Here is an 18883-nt window from a genome sequence, read left to right as displayed (position 1 = left end):
ACATTTGTTCTTTTCTTTGTCTTGAACTTTCCATACTCCACAGCCCCTATTAATTTTTATTAATTTTAATTACCATGTGATGGTCATACATATCTTTAACTTGTATTTTCTGTCATGATGTATTATCTCAATGTGCCAAATTATTAATTAGTGTGCATATTTTGCTTCCAGATGACATAAATGTATTGTCATGTTTATTACCTCAGCTTGGAGTATTGACAAGAAAAAGGTGCCAGTAAATTAGGTAAAAAAATTTTCAACTCATTGTTATAATCAGAATTCACAATCAATAGGAATTATAAACAGCCAACAATCAGTGAGAATTATATGCGAAATCCCTCAGAATAAATTTGTCTAAAATCGGAGGAAGGCAAAAAATATAGGTAGTTTCCATCCACACAAGCATTTCAAGAAGACTTGCTCGAGCCAAACTAAATGAGCATCGTCAGGTGATCGGTAAGGCTGCAAGTTGAATTCAGCCCTGCAACCTCCTGCATAGAAGATAATATTAATTAGTGGGCTATGAGCTAAATTCCTAAATTTAAACAAACCTATCTACGATGCATTATGTACCAGCAATGTTACCTACGATTAACTGAATATGTAATATGTCTAATAAATTCACCTACAAAAGCAAGTTCGATAGGTGCAAACTTTGTGTTATGGAATTGTATCGCAGCACAGTTTTGTATGAAACCCTTTTTAAATAAAATTTCAATGATTAAGCGCAAACATTAAAATTACTAACTTTGAACTTTGTCATTATCTGCAAAATGTTCCACACAAATCTTTCCGCTATCGCGTTTGTAATCTTCTCTGATAAAAAAAAGTCTATGATGTCCAGAATTGCTCTTTACAGCTTGCCTGTTATTCCAGCTTTCCAAGTAAGCGAAACTTCTTAGATATAAAGATTATTTTGTTTCGTTACAGGCGCAAAAAGGCAGGTACTACACGTAAAAAAGACGCCGAGTAGCAAAAGCGAGCGGAAAACGGACGCGAAAGGCGAAGAGAAATATGTGCATTGGAGCGTATCATGAAATACAATGTTTTGCCTGTAGTCTTATGGAGTGACGTCAGAGTTGCCTATCATGTTGTTTAATGTCATTGTTGGACACTAAATGGACCTATGGATCGTTTTGTTATTATGTTGTTGTTCGTGTTTTTGTTGGTATTTTACCCCTCGTTGTTATAAAAAAACGCCTGAAAGGCTGTAACTTTTCCCATTTTCCATTAGTCCTATGAGATCAGATATTTCATCCAAAATATCGTCGCTTTATTTTATCAACGGGAACATGGTTTTTATTCCACCAAGCGTGACGGGTTACGACAAGGTCGTCCCCGGTTTTGATCTTACCAATGACATTAAACAACATGATGCGCAACTCCGGCATTTTTGTCCGAAGATCGTATTCGATAGCACGCTCCAATGCACATACTTGACGAGACGAAAACGAGCGGATGTGTGCTGCTTTCAAGGCGTAGCACGAATGGTGTTCGTGTCTGCTTTGACAGTTGTTGTCGATTTTAACGATATTTTTGAAAGTTGGGGTAAAAAGAAATCGGTAAAAGGTAAGGTGAATACTATTGTTGTATATCACACCCGGGCATCGCACTGTTAAGTACATGTGGGAAAGCCAGCCTTTGTCAAATACTACGAAGTTATTAATTCAGTACGGTATGTAGTTGCCCATTTGCCGAAATTACATATTTACTTACCCCTTATGGTTTCAAATAGTTCATGCACCTCCAGTTAGATTTTTTTTAATCAGTGAGGATATATACTCATTGTTGATTGCTGCTCATTGTAACATACTATTACGCATTCACTTTTATTTGCGTATTGAATCAAAGTGTTAACAAGTTCACCTAACATTTCACTCATACCGGTCTATATTGTATAGTCTGATTTCTCAAGTATTTGGAGCCACGAATGCTTGTAATTTTCTAACTAAACCCTTTTATTAGTTGGTTTATATACCAAATTCAGTAAAATATTTTTTAAATAAAACATGAGATATTGGATTTATTAGCTTTTCCATTCTGAATCATATAGACTGCTTTATTTATTCTTAACGAAAATTAATAAATCTCCTCTCTTTCTTCAGATGTGGAAGTTGTGGACAAACCTGTCTAAGCATTGTGAGACTCTTGCAGCACAAGAGGCAATAGCAGAAATAGTAAGTATATCAATCAAGAAATTAAGCCGACATAAAGCAAAACTTTCAACTATTCGTCTAATCTCAATTTCCTATTATTTATTCACAGGACAACTATAGCAGACGGGGAGATATCAGAAGTCTGGCGACATATCAGTGACAGTGTGATTCCAAGAAATATAATGCAATTGAAAATTGCAATAGAAAAACAACCTATGGAGGCATGCAAAGACATTTGACCCTCCGGTAGAGTTGTGTATGGCCCCCACATCCTGCAGGGCTTGAGGAAAATAACTAAAAATTCCAAAGCGTAAGATTGCATAAGCGGTCTTATTTGTAAAAAGGCACAAAACACGCCAGACATACTTAAAACAGCTTTGGAAATGAGGATTACGGGTACCTCACTGCACCTGTGTTATATTTGGTTCATCAACTTTTGGTAGTACTATAGAAGAAATTCCGGAAGGGGTATAATCATCATTCATGATAAAATACTATCATATATTTTTTGAACAACTTCAATCTAGACCAGGGATCTCAAACTCGCGGCCCCGGAGAACTTCCAGTGCGGCCCTCGAACGCTTAACAATAATTGTAATAGTATTTTTGAAGTTTTTTTTTTTTGTTATCTAAATGTAATAGATTTTTCAAACTTTCTAAAGTGAAATTGATTATTCACACAGAAAACAATTTACTGAAAGTAGTTTTGGAATATTAATTTTTTTGTCCACATTTTGACCCAATTAAGAATACACATCAAGCTAGCAAAAGAATACTTGAATAAAACACTTGAGTAATTAAATTAAACGCAAAGTACATGGAGAAGGTGGCATTTTCGAAGAAAATGGGAGTTGTAACATTTCTGCTCTTCACAAAATTCTGAAGCACATTGTTTAAGTTGTCATATTTCCGTCAATACAATCAAAAAACACAATAAGCTCAGCAGTCAATATGACAAATTCGAAGACCAACTTCGAACAGAAAATTTCCATGTGTTTGTAAATTAATATAATTATACAACGACTTAGTTACTAAAAATCAATATCAATAATAATTCAAGCAATCCTATGCCACGCAATGTAGTGCGAAATGTCTTGTCGAAAAAATCTGTCATTTGTTTTTTTACTGATCTATACATGAAATGATAAAAGTAACTTTTTTGCATTACTGGAATTAATTAAACATTCGTAAAGATCCAGATAAACCCATGATCATGTGGCCCCGTTAGTTAGAGTTGGTACTATAAAATCATTTCAGACTGGCCTTAGTATGCTGGTGACACAAAAAAGATGCCAAACGCCAGGACAAATGTAATTATTAAAACATTGAGTTTATACTGTAGTATTTTTGTTAATTTTAGGTTCATATATTTAGATTAAGTTATTTTTAGTGTATGTATTATTCTTTCCTTATTCGAAGCTTGTTCAAAAATGATTTTGATGGTTGTACATAGAATTTTACGATTTTCTATAATAAATACTGTAACTTGCAAATGTTGCAATAATAGTGGAATACAAATATTAATATGTAATTGCATTTGAAATTGAAGAAAATAATAAAACTTAATCCAACTGTTTAGTTGCATCACAATATATGTCACAAACTAAAACTATCTTAAAAATATCTTTTAAGTATACATTATCAAAAACTGTTTGCGGCTCTTTTTACAATTTTCAAAATGCAATGCGGCTCTCGAAAACCCATGAGTTTGACACCACTGATCTATTCTAGACGATTCAAGCATTGCTTTGGGAAATTATATCACTTCAATTAAATTGAAATAATCTCGCTATATTAAATACAAAATCGTTGCTATCATAAAGGTAAACCAATTCAGCCACTCGAAATATATTGGCCTTCACAAAGCAATGGAGGCAAAATTGAGAGTTCATGAGCTATGAACATTTGTTCTTTTCTTTGTCTTGAACTTTCCATACTCCACAGCCCCTATTAATTTTTTTTAATTTTAATTACCATGTGATGGTCATACATATCTTTAACTTGTATTTTCTGTCATGATGTATTATCTCAATGTGCCAAACTATTAATTAGTGTGCATATTTTGCTTCCAGATGACATAAATGTATTGTCATGTTTATTACCTCAGCTTGGAGTATTGACAAGAAAAAGGTGCCAGTAAATTAGGTAAAAAAATTTTCAACTCATTGTTATAATCAGAATTCACAATCAATAGGAATTATAAACAGCCAACAATCAGTGAGAATTATATGCGAAATCACTCAGAATAAATTTATCTAAAATCGGAGGAAGGCAAAAAATATGGGTAGTTTCCATCCACACAAGCATTTCAAGAAGAATTGCTCGAGCCAAACTAAATGAGCATCGTCAGGTGATCGGTAAGGCTGCAAGTTGAATTCAGCCCTGCAACCTCCTGCATAGAAGATAATATTAATTAGTGGGCTATGAGCTAAATTCCTAAATTTAAACAAACCTATCTACGATGCAGTATGTACCAGCAATGTTACCTACGATTAACTGAATATGTAATATGTCTAATAAATTCACCTACAAAAGCAAGTTCGATAGGTGCAAACTTTGTGTTATGGAATTGTATCGCAGCACAGTTTTGTATGACACCCTCTTTAAATTAAATTTCAATGATTAAGCGCAACTTTGAACTTTGTCATTATCTGCAAAATGTTCCACACAAATCTTTCCGCTATCGCGTTTGTAATCTTCTCTGATAAAAAAAACGTCTATGATGTCCAGAATTGCTCTTTACAGCTTGCCTGTTATTCCAGCTTTCCAAGTAAGCAAAACTTTTTAGATATAGAGATTATTTTGTTTCGTTACAGGCGCAAAAAGGCAGGTACTACACGTAAAAAAGACGCCGAGTAGCAAAAGCGAGCGGAAAACGGACGCGAAAGGCGACGAGAAATATGTGCATTGGAGCGTATCATGAAATACAATGTTTTGCCTGTAGTCCTATGGAGTGACGTCAGAGTTGCCTATCATGTTGTTTAATGTCATTGATCTTACAAACTCGTACTACGCGGAAGTCGAAAGGTTTTTGAGAAGGGCAGGCGACCGGGGATCTAGTAAGTGTACCTGTGAACCAGTGTAGTTTAGTGCCACAAGTATTTCTAGTGGGCGTGGCGTAACAATTTTTGCAATACATGAGACCCAAAAAAGCAGTCCAGTATTGAAACACCTCCCCCTCAATTATTTGATTACCCTTTCGTAGCAATCGTGTCCGTTCAAAATAATCCAATATAATTTGCTATATGGGGTTACTGTATTATAAATAACATTTATATAACTCGAAATAATTGGCACAATTCTTGGATCAACTGAAGAATGTCAGAGTTGACCCAAATGGCATTTTTATTGTCTTACAAGTTTATGAAAGACATTCGATTTCCTGTTTATTCAACCATCCATGATTTTACCGAATTGTTCCAAATATTCTCACACGTTTTTCAAAATCGTTCACTTAGTAGTAAGTCCTATCTCTTATCAGCTTTGCTCAGCCTAGGGTAAAATATGATATCTTATCCGGAGTCGTCTTTTTTGTAGTTGTTAAAACGCGCGCCCTGGGCACACCAGGTTACTTTGACGTATTTAGTGCTTTCTTCAAATAACATATATACTTCGAATATTTGTTATTATTATTATCTGTTAGTCTATTTCAAGGGTGCCGCTGCTCGATAGCCTATATTCATTGGTTTTCCGCGGTCCCCTCGCCCTGAAACGCATTTTTCATAAGTATTGTAATTTTTTGTATATCCAGTGTGTATCCATCAGTATGATGAAAAAATAAATTTATGATAAAAACTATATATATTTGGGCAAGTAGACACTTTTCCAATTATCAGTCTATATCGAGACATCAATGCCATTCATATTTAGTATCAAACACAATTTATTGGTAGCTAGAACAACTATGGGAACAGAAAGAAAAGCGCGGGGTTGGTTTACAAAGGGTCACTCGAATTTCTACAAAACATTCGACAACCTTCATTCATAAATATTGGTCATCGGACCACCAGATGGACGACATGCCGTTAGAAGATGAGACTATTTTTTCCGATAGCTTTTGCCAATTTCATAAGTCTTGGGATAACAGAAGTATATATTTCTTCAAAAAAGGCATAATAGTTGTCTGAATACCAGTAACTGCTATTCAGAGCAGCTTTTCCAAAAAAAAAAGGCGAGAACTATGCCATGAAAAGAGTTCATGAGAATGGATGAATTAATTGTCAATTTTGTGTCATCATAATGCGTCCTCATTGTTAATAATGCCTCATTTCTAATGCGACCACGCATTGTTTTCGATGCACTCCTGATAATGCGCCATCATTGTTGATAACCACTATCACATTGTTCGTTCCCAGTGCGCTGCGCCCAATGCGACCTCGCTATTGTTCCTTGTATCAGAAAAGTACTCCATGACTTTATGCAACGTAATTTGATTTTATGGTGAAATATATCAGCAACGAAATTCTACGTCTCATTCTCGAAGCTTGTGTGATGTCACAACCAAATGAGGAAACCTGTTTAGAGCTTTGCTACGGGGAAGTTTTATAACTTCTATCCTCATCGGATGATGGAACCGTTTTATACAACAGCTGTATTCAATCTAATATTCTATACACAACGAAAAAATTCTTTCCAAAATGGGTAACTTCTTGTTTAGAGCCTTGTTCAAAGGAAATGTGTGAAATACCTCATAAAAAGAGTTGTGCTTTATATCATCAAATCTTTAGTTATAATGTTAATCTACTGTTTGTTCAGGTTCAGCGTGAAAATGTATACACCTCTTGTGTGCGCCAGTGCACTGGGTGTAACATTGGTCCACCACGATAGGCGTAAAATACAAAACATGACATCGTATTTTGACGTCACAACTTTTCAAATGAAAATGCTCTTCATTTTGATACATTCCATTGATGTCCGGAGGTTTCGACCGAGGGAAGTGAGAGACATGGATAATTGCTGATGCCAGGAGACATGTTAATACGTAAACTATGGTTACCGTGAGATTGTTTAAACGTAGGAGCGATCGATTGTCGTTTCCGTTGCAAACGGCGGCTGTGATGCTGACGCCGAAAACAAGAAACCTGTGCAGTAAGATATTGCACCATAGTGACGAGTTTATTATTACGGCATTGAACAGGGGAAAAATCTATAGAAAATGGGGACCTCCCGGATGCGAATAAATTGACTTTCGATCTCTAAATTGCCTTCGGAAGCAATGATTTTTTTTGATGAATCATTATATTATGACATAAATTATTTATAGTCAAAGCGATAGGGGACGATTATTCTATGTGAATTTTGATCTAATGGTAAAACTTCAATATTGATTGTGATTCAATATTCTACGTGTTGTATGCATTACACAGAATATCGTGTGCAAGCAATACTCTGCTACAATATAGCATTTCCTTCGTAACATGCGCGTGTATCGATTCTACGTTTTGTTTCTTCGTATATATATATATATATATATATCAGCACAATCGCGCGATAGAGGAGAGCTTCCAAGCCAAAGCTATTCGATTCGGAGACGCTTACACAGAGTCGGCTAACCGCCGCAACGCCTGCTATTAAGTCAATCGTCCTTGATTATTTTCGATGCTTTGGGAGTGCTGCAACAGCTGTTGATATATAGCTTTACGGGAAATATGATGTTTATGGTTAACTTGTTCATCTTTGTTTTTGTGGGGAATCCAGAAACAATTTCAGCAAAAAATGCTGCTGTAGCTCGAATTAATAAAAGGAAAAAATTATCGAATAAATTATTTGAAACCGAGTTAAGAATCGAGTATTAAATTAGCTACCAGGAATTATTCTGAAAGAGCTGACTTTTGCGATCTTAGTTCTCCCGCGTCGGTCATACACTTCAAAATAAAACGCAAAGCGACACTTTTTTTTATAGCGAACAATAAACTTGTTACTCCAATTACGGAAATTTGCGATTGTGCAAGATATCCGTTGGACTCCAACGCGTACAATAGCATTTGCTTGATAACGTGCAAAATATTACGATAAAAGCAATCAAATTTGTATATTCTAGGAAGGAACTAAAAATAAGCTACTAACTTAGTTTGTTGAAGTTTACGTTACTCTGAAAGAGTTTGAAAGCAGGGTGCTATAATGAAGTCCATGCTTTTGATGTTCTTTACGTATATTGTATTGGGGAATTGCCTAAAATGTGGAAATCCTCCGAAAAAAGACATTGATTGGAACAGGGTAATAATGTTGTTGAATATCGATGATTTGGAAAATGTAGAGTATAACTCCCACAACCATAAAATTCCGATTTTATTTTTGATATTATTTGCGATGCCAACCGAGAGTATATAAATATCGAAGTATCGCAATATTTAATAGTCAAGAAATGTTATTTTTCTACACGTAAACCTTTTTAACCATTCTTATCGGTCTTATTCATTTGATATTAGTGCCGATATGATCATGCAAGTCTTTCTAGGTTCGACCGGGTAAATGGTACGATGTTGTAGATATCCCCCATACGGACTATCCTCTTGGTTGCTGGGAGGCAAAAGAAGTTGTTCCTACTGCAGTTGGGGTTTTATTTCGTTATTACAACTATGTGGGAGGGTGAGTATTTCTTTGTGTGATTCATTCCCAACTGACCAATAGTGTTATTCCGAAGATAATATGTTCATTGTATTTTAAAATTGCAGTGAGACACCTGTATTTTTAACAGAACAGAACTTCATCCGTCAGAAGCGCGGTGTTTATCGCATATCTGGAGGTGAGTTTAGGTAAATTATTTTGCGTTACATAATTGTTACTGTTGATCTGTAGATAGGTAAGCAGATGATCATGAAACATGCAAGAAGCGACATGATAACGACGTTATGTAGCGAGTAGTTGGGAAAGAACCTGTTGCGAAATTGACTCTATGATCGAAAAGTGATTTCACTTATTTTTTCCAGTTGATTCTTTGTTGACTGCCTATGACTATTTGTCCGACGAATCTAATAAATCGAATAAGAAGAAGATAAAAAATCGTATGTATATTTTTATGTCGCCTCAGGTGTTCATAACTGGTAAAAATAGCATTTGCTTGATAATATCAGTTGTATTACTCTTCCTTCGTTGTATTATATTTAATGTCGTATAATTTATTACTGTTACAGAGTCTAATGATTTTGCTGCCAACGACTGGACGTTTTTCACTGATTATGAAACCTACCTGATAACAATCACTTGCCACAACGGAGGTAGCCTGAACAATTATTTAATGTAAACTAGAAATAACTGATACTAAAGTAGTTTCAAGTGCCTTCCTAGTACGGAAGTTACGATTCGTTTAAAAATATACTACAGTTGGTACAGAACATCTAATTTTTTAAGCTAACTGTAATTCTTTGTATAGGTTGGGAAGCATTTGTCAAGTTCAGTACACCACAAATAACAGTTGCTCAATTACAAAATGTTTCAAAAGTTCTTGTTGATCATGGATGGATTTCACCAGTTATGTCATTGAAAAATGAATGTCTGAATAAGGGTCAACAGGATTTTGATGCATCTGCTACAGTTTTAAAATAAAAATAAAATAAATCTCTAAGATTCCTGAATTTCGTCATTCTTTGTTGTGGATGTTTTTGTTGCTTTGTTTTTAAAACGATGTTTCTAAAATTTATTTAATCATAATTCCCACAGGCTTCCCTATACATTTTATAACAAATAGAAGTAAAAGCCCTCTAGCGACAACAACAATCTTTAGCCATTGAAAAGCGATTTGTTTTCACAACAACAACAAGAATAAAAAAAATTAACAGAAGCAAAATGATTGTATTAGCATCAATATGATTCACTTGGATGACAGTGGAAAGTGTAACAGGAAAATGAATACTGGTAACGTTATCCAATGCCGCAATGCTGTGACAAACGTGCTCCCAACGCCCAGAAAGAACGAACGCATATCGCTGTGGGAAACTGTTACTCTAGCTTTGGTTTAAGCAAGAACTGGAATATATATATTTCGTAACAATATCGTTTCTGTTTATCTGTAACTGGGTAAGCAGATCGTAACACATGCGCAGGGTGGCGAAGCGTTGTGATGACGTTATGCGAATTCGAGCCTCGAGCGTTAATCAGTTGCGTGATATCAGCGATTCAGTCTCTGTTTCGAGTGCAGCGAGTAGACTAGTTACTGTATATGTCAATGCTTTTACCGCCTCATTATTAATGGTACATGTTGTTTCCCCGAAACAAGGTCGTTGTCCAATTTCATTTCCAATGTGATTATCTTTATGCAACGTTTTATGCGGAAAAGTTAATGACATATTTTCTTATCCTCGCTCAAGACTTACTAGTCTTTGTTTTATCGTTTTGGTTTCCTCATTTACCTTAAGGTGTATATTTCATTACATCTGTTATTTGGATCAATTCGATCGTACAACTTTGCAATATATAACATTTGGCACTACAATCTACCGTGTGTACATTTGACCTCAGAAGGATCAGGTTGGAGAATATTCCGATCGGTAGCTAGGTTTGATAGTACGGGAAATAGGAACACGCAAGTAGATACCACTTCTCCTCCTATACAAGCACCATTACATGCGGAATACAACGCAAAATAGAATACTTGGGCAACTTTATTAATATGCCAAATTTCATAACAGAGAGAACGCATAATCTACGTTACAATTATGAGCTTGTTTTTGAACCGTGCTTGGAATATTTATCAATACCACGGGGAATTTCATTGACGTTTCTTGCACATGCTGCGCATTTGCAATTATGTATGCTTTAATTAGTCCTTCAATCATATTTCGTATAACTCACCTATAATACATACCAGAGCGGTACCGCTAAAAAATTTGCATCGTTTGTAAACTATAGTGAGAACCATAGACAAATGCCAAATAGTAAATAGGTACCGAATGAAGACCTCTTTGTCAGATTTTACGCTGATATTATATAAAATAATTTAAAAGCGTGATACCAAAATGAAGTCCGTATTGCCGGCGTTATCCATGCATAACTGTATTTTAAGCAACTTTTCTCATTCTACGATAACCATCACATCTGTGACATACAGCATAAAATAGGTGCGGCGCGGGCATTGGTAAATTTTGAATACTTCTCGATAATATATATATATATATTTGGCTTTGTCAAAAAAGTTGCACATCAGCAGACTAACCAAATAGCTGATATATGGCCGGAAATTGTGTATTGGCGTCTGACACATACAGTTTAAAAACAATAGCACAATATCGTATAATTGGACGAAACGCAATATCTACAAAGTTTTTAAATACAAATATAGCATCAGTAATAAAACGAAATTAAACGTTGTAAGTTTGCTGTCCGCACGATGTAGGTAGGTTGCATTTTTTGGTTATTGATTAAACCGTAAACATATACTACTACGATTAAACAATGCGCTGCACAGCCGTAAGCTAAAAACAAGCCAAGCGTGCAATTGACGGGCGATATGAGCCGATAATGTGTTAGATCGTGCGTTTTAAAGTGCAGTTACTGTATTCTATTCATTATCATGAATTGTCTTCTAAAAAGAACAGAAGCTGAAGGATATGAATGGGTGACAACCCCTATTCCAGAAGCCTGTAACGATGAAGTCTTAATAAAAGTTGACAAAGTGGCAATTTGCGGATCAGATATTAGTCTTTGGAAATGGAATGAAACAGCTAAATTGATAGCGTCTCTACCATTTACACCGGGACATGAAGCGACAGGGACTGTTGTGAAGGTTGGACCTAACGCAGCTCGACTAACTGTAGGCGATCGAATTGCCGTTGAAAATCATTTCTTCTGTGGAAAATGTTTATTGTGTTCGAAAAACAGAGGAGATATTTGTCAGAATCTGTCACAGTATGGGCACGGCAGAGGTACAATTCACGGTGGGTGCTCTCAGTATTCTATAGTAAATGAAAAGTATTGTTACAAGCTTCAACATAACATAACAGATAATGAAGCTGTGCTTTTGGAACCGATGGGAGTCGCCCACAATGGAATAGAGAGACTTGATGTTTCGGGCGAAGAAGTGCTTGTTATTGGATGCGGTGCAGTAGGTTTGTTTGCAATTGCATGTGCAAAAGCTCTTGGGGCAACAAGAGTGATTGCAGCTGATATTGTTCCCGATCGTTTGATTCGAGCCAGTAAAATGGGCGCCGATGTTGTGATCAATTCAAAAGATGTGAAAGATTTCAAAGACAAGATTATGGAGTTAACGGATGGAAATGGAATCGATCGCATTTGTGAAGCAAGTGGATCTGCGTTCATGCTGAATAGATGCTTTTCATATCTTAGAAAGGGCGGCAAAGTAGTTTTAATTGGACTCGTAAAGGAGCCATTTCATGTTGAAAACCCTATACAAGACATTGTCTTCAAATCTTTAACCATAAACACGGTGCACGGAAGAAGAATATTCCATACGTGGGAAGAGTGCGAGAAACTGATCGTTGAAAAAAAGGTCGATCCATCTATAGTGATTTCTCATGATATTCCGATGTCGAAATTCCGTGATGCCTTCAATGCTTTGTTTTCTCAAGATGCTTGTAAAATTGTATTAGATCCACAGAATTGATCTTGCCAATTTTCAAAACGATGCAGTTTTACCCACCTATATAAAATATTTATTTTTCAGGCATTGGCAATTAAACAGATTATGATATTTTTTGATAATAAATTAATTCCTCAATATAAGAAAAATTGTTGACCTCATGATATTGTGGTCTCACTGGTCTGTACGAACAAGCAGCAGAGAACCATCTCGCAACAGCACCAAGGCTTAACTAAAATGACGTAACAATAAAAAATAAAATAAAACACAGTTGTCGCAAACAACTTGTTCGTTTAAATCAGTATAGTTAATTAATTATTAGTTCAGTCACTGCACTTCAGTCGTACGTTACATGTGTCCGCAGTTTCAAATTTTGTCAGAAATAAAAATGCGTTTAATTTAGTTGACATTGTTGAATTTCTGTTTGTGCATGATTGTATTAGGAATTTAGGATACTTGTCCCAAAGTTATGTTCTATCCATAATGGGTCCCAAATCATCTTCTAACTAGGCATTGTAGACATACTTACATCAGTTGCACAAAGCAATCACTCATACGAACTCCTCTATGTATGTGAATTTTGATGCAATTGCTGTTTTGAGTTCACCTGTTGTTCTGATACACAGAGTTCTACAAAACCAATGAATTAGGTGCTCAACCATTCAAGGGAGCGATTTGACTTGGGGGGTATCGCCTAGTTATTTTGAAACCACTTATGATCTCAATTTATTCCTCTACTCTACGACCTACGTCGTCCAAATGATGTCTAGCACTCTCACTGCCACATGATGTCACATATTCACCGCATGATTTTCGTCTTCAAACCAATATGCATTCAAACCAATATGCACCAGACATATGCATTGTTTTGAAATAGCAACTGCGCACTCTGCTGAGTTTAAAACTTCCCGCGGAGAAGTGACCAGTTGTTCAATATTTTTTTCCGTTGGCATGCCCAGGCAGCATCAAGTGCGCTTCAGCAGAAAACTAAGTGGGGAATGACAATTTTGCGCGGCGTTAACCATAGCAGTCAGGCCAGTCGATTTTAAATTGAAGTGATCGCCAGAAAAGTGTTACTTTTATTTACTTTTTCTTTGAGGCCTATGAGAGCAATATTTTACCTAAATGTCCGTTATTTTATTTTAATTCATGTGAAAACTATTTTCAATTTCTCTTTGGTTTTGAATTTGCAAACTCGGTTCTCATATCATTTCCATATACCGGCACTGCATTTAGTTATTATATATATAGGACCTCCGTGTCAAAATATCTGAACATTGCTCTGTTGACTCTATAATAAGCAAAAAATATTCTCGACAGACCAAGTGCATGGTGTTATTCCTTCACGTTATACAATTTTTAGTGAATCGCGACATCCCCACAGATTTTGGCCTCGGGGAATATCAGTGCACCTCGTCAATTTGATTTGTTCGCAACATACAATTTTGACTAGAAATAGTCTGATTTATACCATGTTGCTAGATATTGTGAAGATTGAAGAAAAATCATTTACGGTAACAAAAAAAGATGTTGATCAAGACCTGGTGTACTCGCCATTGTCACGGACGAAGATGTTGCTACCGTGTTTGTAGATGAATCAGAAGACTCAAGGATTCTGGATTGGTTGTTTATTGTACGGCAACTCCAATATCAAACTTAAAACAGCATAACAGATTACATCACTAAAGAAATAAAAACACGACCATCCCCAGCCCGACGGCCGGAGAAAAGACATCGAAAGTCGAAGTTTTTCTCTCCCGTGTAGTGAGTGGTCGGAGCCTAGATCCGACAAAACAGCATCGAACAAGGGTCAACATAACAGTCTATAAACAAAAATAGGTGCTCCCGAAGTATGCGAACCAAGATGGCGGACATCGGAACGTAACATGGGTAACAGGTTAGGGTTAGACGATAATTTTTTTCCAATTTTCCTTATTTTAGTCCTATTATCAGTTCGAAGACTAGCCAAGAGCCTACCGTAGTATTTATACCTGAAATTATGGCCTAACCCTAACCTAGTACACATATTACATTCCGATGTCCGCCATCTTGGTTCGCATACTTCGGGAGCCCCCAAAAATATATATATACACACAATATAAATGCAGACGCTAAACAGATATGGAAACTGCACTAATTTAAATTCAAAAGACCTCAAATATATATCCAATTTTCAAAAATGCTGAATTCATCATCATACATTCATCTGGCATCCTGAAAGTTCGTATGATGATTGCCATAATTCTATAGACCGGTGGTTCCCAACCTTTTATGGCTCGTGGCCCCATTCCGGAGCCTGTCAGCACTCATGACCCCCTGTTTATCATTCCAGTGGTATTTATAGTGTTGTTTTAATTGGTAAGGTCCAAATCCCATTATGTTCAAGCAATTCATGCTCACGGGCCACCCGGCTGGGAACCACTGCACATTCTCTTGCAACATTTCAAAGCCTCGACTTGTCCTAATAAAAACAAGTTTTAAATTGACGTCTCATTCCATATTTTCCTATATATTTATATATATATTATATATATATCACTTATTTTAATATTGGCAGTGTAGAAAATCGATTGCTTATATATACAACATTCAGGTTAGTAGCCATTTTAGACTTACATAAAACAAACCTGTCCGTGCTGTTGGACACCAAGTGGACATACAGATCGTTTTGTTATCATGTTGTTGTTGTTATAATTCTTGTTGTTATGAAAAGATCGCTTTTCTCATTACCTACTAGAACTAGACCAATTACTTTGAAATTATTAATGGTTGAAGATTTTTAGTCAGAAGGCTATTACTTTTATTTATTCCTTATATATTTGTGCATCGCTCTTTTGTTTTAAATTTATGTTGGTGTTGACTTTTCGCCAAAATAAAAATTTTCTCAGGGCCAACTTTATAAATATTCATGTTATGTGGGCTGCAACAAATCTCACTTTGATCTCTGATCTGTGCTGTCACCAAATTCGATATTTGCAACTTTCATAAAGTATTGTTCTCCAAAACTACGTTCGCAAAAGTTCAGTACGTTCTCGGTTTCATTATAAACCAAATGTTGGAAAATGTATCTTGTATGCTTGTTTAATTGTTATCGGTTGTTTTATCAATTGATCAGAACTCCTTTAGCTTAAATATGGTCCTGCCGTTTGAGTTGAGAAAAACAATATCACTCGTGCGATAGTCCGATCATTTGCAACTTTAGTTTAGTGTTTGTTTACTAAACTTTTCGTGACCCCATTTCGCAATATTTGCATAGTACACAATCTGAGTTATCCAAGCCCTCCCTGCAAATAAAGATACTAGTACCGTGGTGCATAAACTTAAAAATGAACGTATCTAATGTATCAGTCTGGTATGTATTCGCTAATGGCGTACGAGTTTAATGTGGTATTGATTTAGATGAGGTTGCAATTACAGACTGTTCCAATTTTGTGTGCTGTGTAGTATAGTTTTTCGTTTTCGTTAAATTACCATTTCTATCAAGTTGAATTAGTTATTGTCGAGGAGACAGCAACAACTAAGAATCATGAAAGTAATATGTGCGGGTTTCGGCAAAACTGGGACAAAATCGTTATATGCAGCCTTGCATTTGCTGGGCTATAATACCTATGATTTCTTAGAAAACGCTACTTATTTGTCCGAAGAATGGATTAAAATCTTTGAACATGGATGGACTACAGAAGATTTCCGACGAATGTATAAGGATGTAGATGCAGTAACTGATTATCCGGCGTTTTACTTTTGGGAAGAAATCCATAAAGCTTTCCCAGAAGCCAAGGTACAAATTTTCATCGAGTTACAGTGTGGTTTGTTATTTCAAAATTCATTGTGGGAAAGAATCGAGTAGGAAGGAAAGCTTTTATTGTCAAATAAAAAACATACCAGCAGAGGCGTAGCCAAGAGGTTCGTTTGAGGATCGGAACCTCGCCTTAAAATGTAAAGAAAGAAAGCATTTTTCTTTAACATACAAAGCACTTTTTCGTAGCTTGAAACGTAGCTTTTTAAACCCTCAAGACTACTAAAAACTGACGTTTTCCTGCCTTCCACCGGACCCGCTAGCTAATACGGCGTAACTCGGCAATTAGAAATTTCATAACCCCCACCCCCTTTCCTGGCCACACACCTGCGTAGCAGGACGTTCCACTGCTCTATGAAAAAAAGTATCACAACTTTCCAAATCGGTAATTTGAGTCTCCTCAGTATGGTAAATCAGACATGTAGTTTCATCGTTAAATGTTCCTTTCACAAAGGTGATCCTGATGTTAAGAGAAGATGAGGATGCTTGGTGCAATAGTATGGAAAAACAGCTTCGCATCATGGAGGGATCGTTTTTATTGCGTCTCATGCAGTATTTGTCACCAACGGCGAGAAATACGGTTGCAAAAGTGTTTCCTTATTTAGGTGAACTAGCATAACTCGTGTTCTCTAACGAAGACCTTTTCTAGAAATGCGAACTTAATGAAAATGATAAACAGCAATATTTTCGATTGAAGATCCATACTGGCCTACTCGTGAAACCAATACCCAATTTTGCTATAGGAAGGTCTGTATGTACGAGAGTTGCAGGGATGAAGTCGGCTATATTGAGTTGTTCGTGTTGTTTAATACCTTGAATTTTTTTGTTCAAATAGGTACTATATAAAATGTTGATATTTTGTGATATCAATGATATTAAAGATTGTTAGAAAGCTAAAAAAAAACTAAATAAGTCATTGCTTATCTGCAGACTGATTAAACTAAAAATATTCAATTGGTAATTGAATATTTTATTCGTTGGCAAAGTTTTATTAATGGTTAATGATAAACTGCATTGAATGAAAAGAGACTATACAAACAGATTTAACATGTGTCAGGTTCCTCAATTACATGAACATTCAATATTATACTCTATCTGAAATTTTAAGGTTCAGTAGTTTTGGGGCACACAGACTCATTCCACTGGAAACCGTTCAGATGGGCACGCATTAACAGAGAGCTTTTAAAACTGAAATTTCGAGCTCATAATGCATACGTCGTACAGGTGTGTTTTCATATTAAAGTAAAGCTTTTATTTTGTTACGTTTTTCGTTATGAAACAAATATATCAACTGAATAATCATAATTATTTGCTCGTTATAGTCGAAATTGAATATCGACCATTTTTATTCAATTGTAATTACTAACCAAGCTTCCTTGCTCAATTGGATGCGTATGCGCTCATAATACAGAACACAAGAAAACTTTATCGAGAATATTGTGTTCGATTTAATTCAAGAGCTTCTTGCTCTATTGGACGCGTATGCGCTTAACGCAGGGATATACTGTAGCGAGAATAAAGATGGTTATTCTATTTAAATCAAGAATCTTGCTGCACACTAACACAAATGTTTTTCTGCGACAATTCGTCCGACTGAGGTCAGACGAGCAATTTTCAACCATGACTTATGTCTGACGAAGTCGGACCTCGGTCAGTAGAAACCTTACATAAATACATTTGTGTTAGTTTGCAGCATTACTTTCGAATTAAATCTTAAATTGAGCAACTGAAAAAGTTTGGTTCTCTGCAATAGTGAGATTTAAAAAATATCTCTCTGTTATTCTCGAATTGATATTTGATAAGGAACTAATTTTGAAATAATTGTCTTTACCTGCGTGGTGCCTGATTTGAACCTGCCTCTAGTTTTTACCATGAACACATATGTATGATTAAAATATTGCAATTTTATTTGCGTTATTTTCAGAACGTACGCCCAGAAAAGTTTCTTCAATTCAAGTGCTCAGATGGATGGGAACCTTTGTGCAAATTCTTGGATGTTGCAATTCCGGATGAAACTTTTCCTCACGAGAACAAAAGCGGAGAAATTCTACAAAAATTACTTGAAACGAATCCCCACTTGATGAAAATGAAAAGGGAAGTTCTGATGTCATCAGCCATCATAACATTAACCACAGGCATTGCTGGATATTTTCTTTTTACCAGAGGCCCTCGTAATATTTATCATTCTGTAACATCGTGGATGAAAACCTTGCCAGAAATATTACACACAAGAACATAAAATTGACTTGCAGCTGAAATCATATATGTTTATTGTTTAAAGTCAATATTATACGATTTAATATATGCCGATTGAGCATTGCCAATTTACATGTGAATTTGTTAATATATATTCCATGAAAAGTTTCATAATCTCTGTGACTATCATAATGAGAAGAC

At 35.8% G+C, this 18883-nt stretch overlaps 3 protein-coding genes across 4 annotated transcripts; all 3 read left to right on the top strand.

Moving 5' to 3' along the window:
• The first annotated feature begins 7765 nt into the window (after positions 1 to 7765).
• LOC120342547 (uncharacterized) lies at positions 7766 to 10587 on the top strand. 2 transcript variants are annotated; one of them, XM_039411424.2, is made up of 6 exons: positions 8146 to 8372; positions 8614 to 8744; positions 8831 to 8901; positions 9086 to 9160; positions 9290 to 9373; positions 9529 to 10587. In XM_039411424.2, exons 1-6 carry the CDS (start codon positions 8277 to 8279, stop codon positions 9699 to 9701), a joined length of 630 nt encoding a protein of 209 aa, XP_039267358.2. In that variant the 5' UTR covers positions 8146 to 8276; the 3' UTR covers positions 9702 to 10587. The 2 variants fall into 2 exon arrangements, with proteins under 2 accessions (XP_039267359.2, XP_039267358.2); XM_039411425.2 differs by lacking the exon at positions 9086 to 9160 and having other exon boundaries at positions 7766 to 8372.
• An 862-nt stretch (positions 10588 to 11449) lies between these two features.
• Positions 11450 to 13129, top strand: LOC120347208 (L-threonine 3-dehydrogenase-like). The gene has a single exon (XM_039417112.2). It carries the CDS (start codon positions 11665 to 11667, stop codon positions 12712 to 12714), a length of 1050 nt encoding a protein of 349 aa, XP_039273046.2. The 5' UTR covers positions 11450 to 11664; the 3' UTR covers positions 12715 to 13129.
• Positions 13130 to 16017: 2888 nt separating this feature from the next.
• LOC120347234 (uncharacterized) lies at positions 16018 to 18845 on the top strand. The gene is made up of 4 exons (XM_039417143.2): positions 16018 to 16468; positions 16941 to 17091; positions 17595 to 17710; positions 18411 to 18845. The coding sequence occupies exons 1-4, from the start codon at positions 16217 to 16219 to the stop codon at positions 18723 to 18725; spliced, it is 834 nt and encodes a 277-aa protein (XP_039273077.2). The 5' UTR covers positions 16018 to 16216; the 3' UTR covers positions 18726 to 18845.
• Positions 18846 to 18883: the final 38 nt, after the last annotated feature.

This window comes from Styela clava, chromosome 11 (assembly GCF_964204865.1).
Source record: "Styela clava chromosome 11, kaStyClav1.hap1.2, whole genome shotgun sequence".
In the NCBI taxonomy this organism is placed as follows: domain Eukaryota; kingdom Metazoa; phylum Chordata; class Ascidiacea; order Stolidobranchia; family Styelidae; genus Styela; species Styela clava.
Note: the sequence above shows the minus strand (reverse complement) of the source record. Positions and strands in the feature narration are given on the sequence as shown.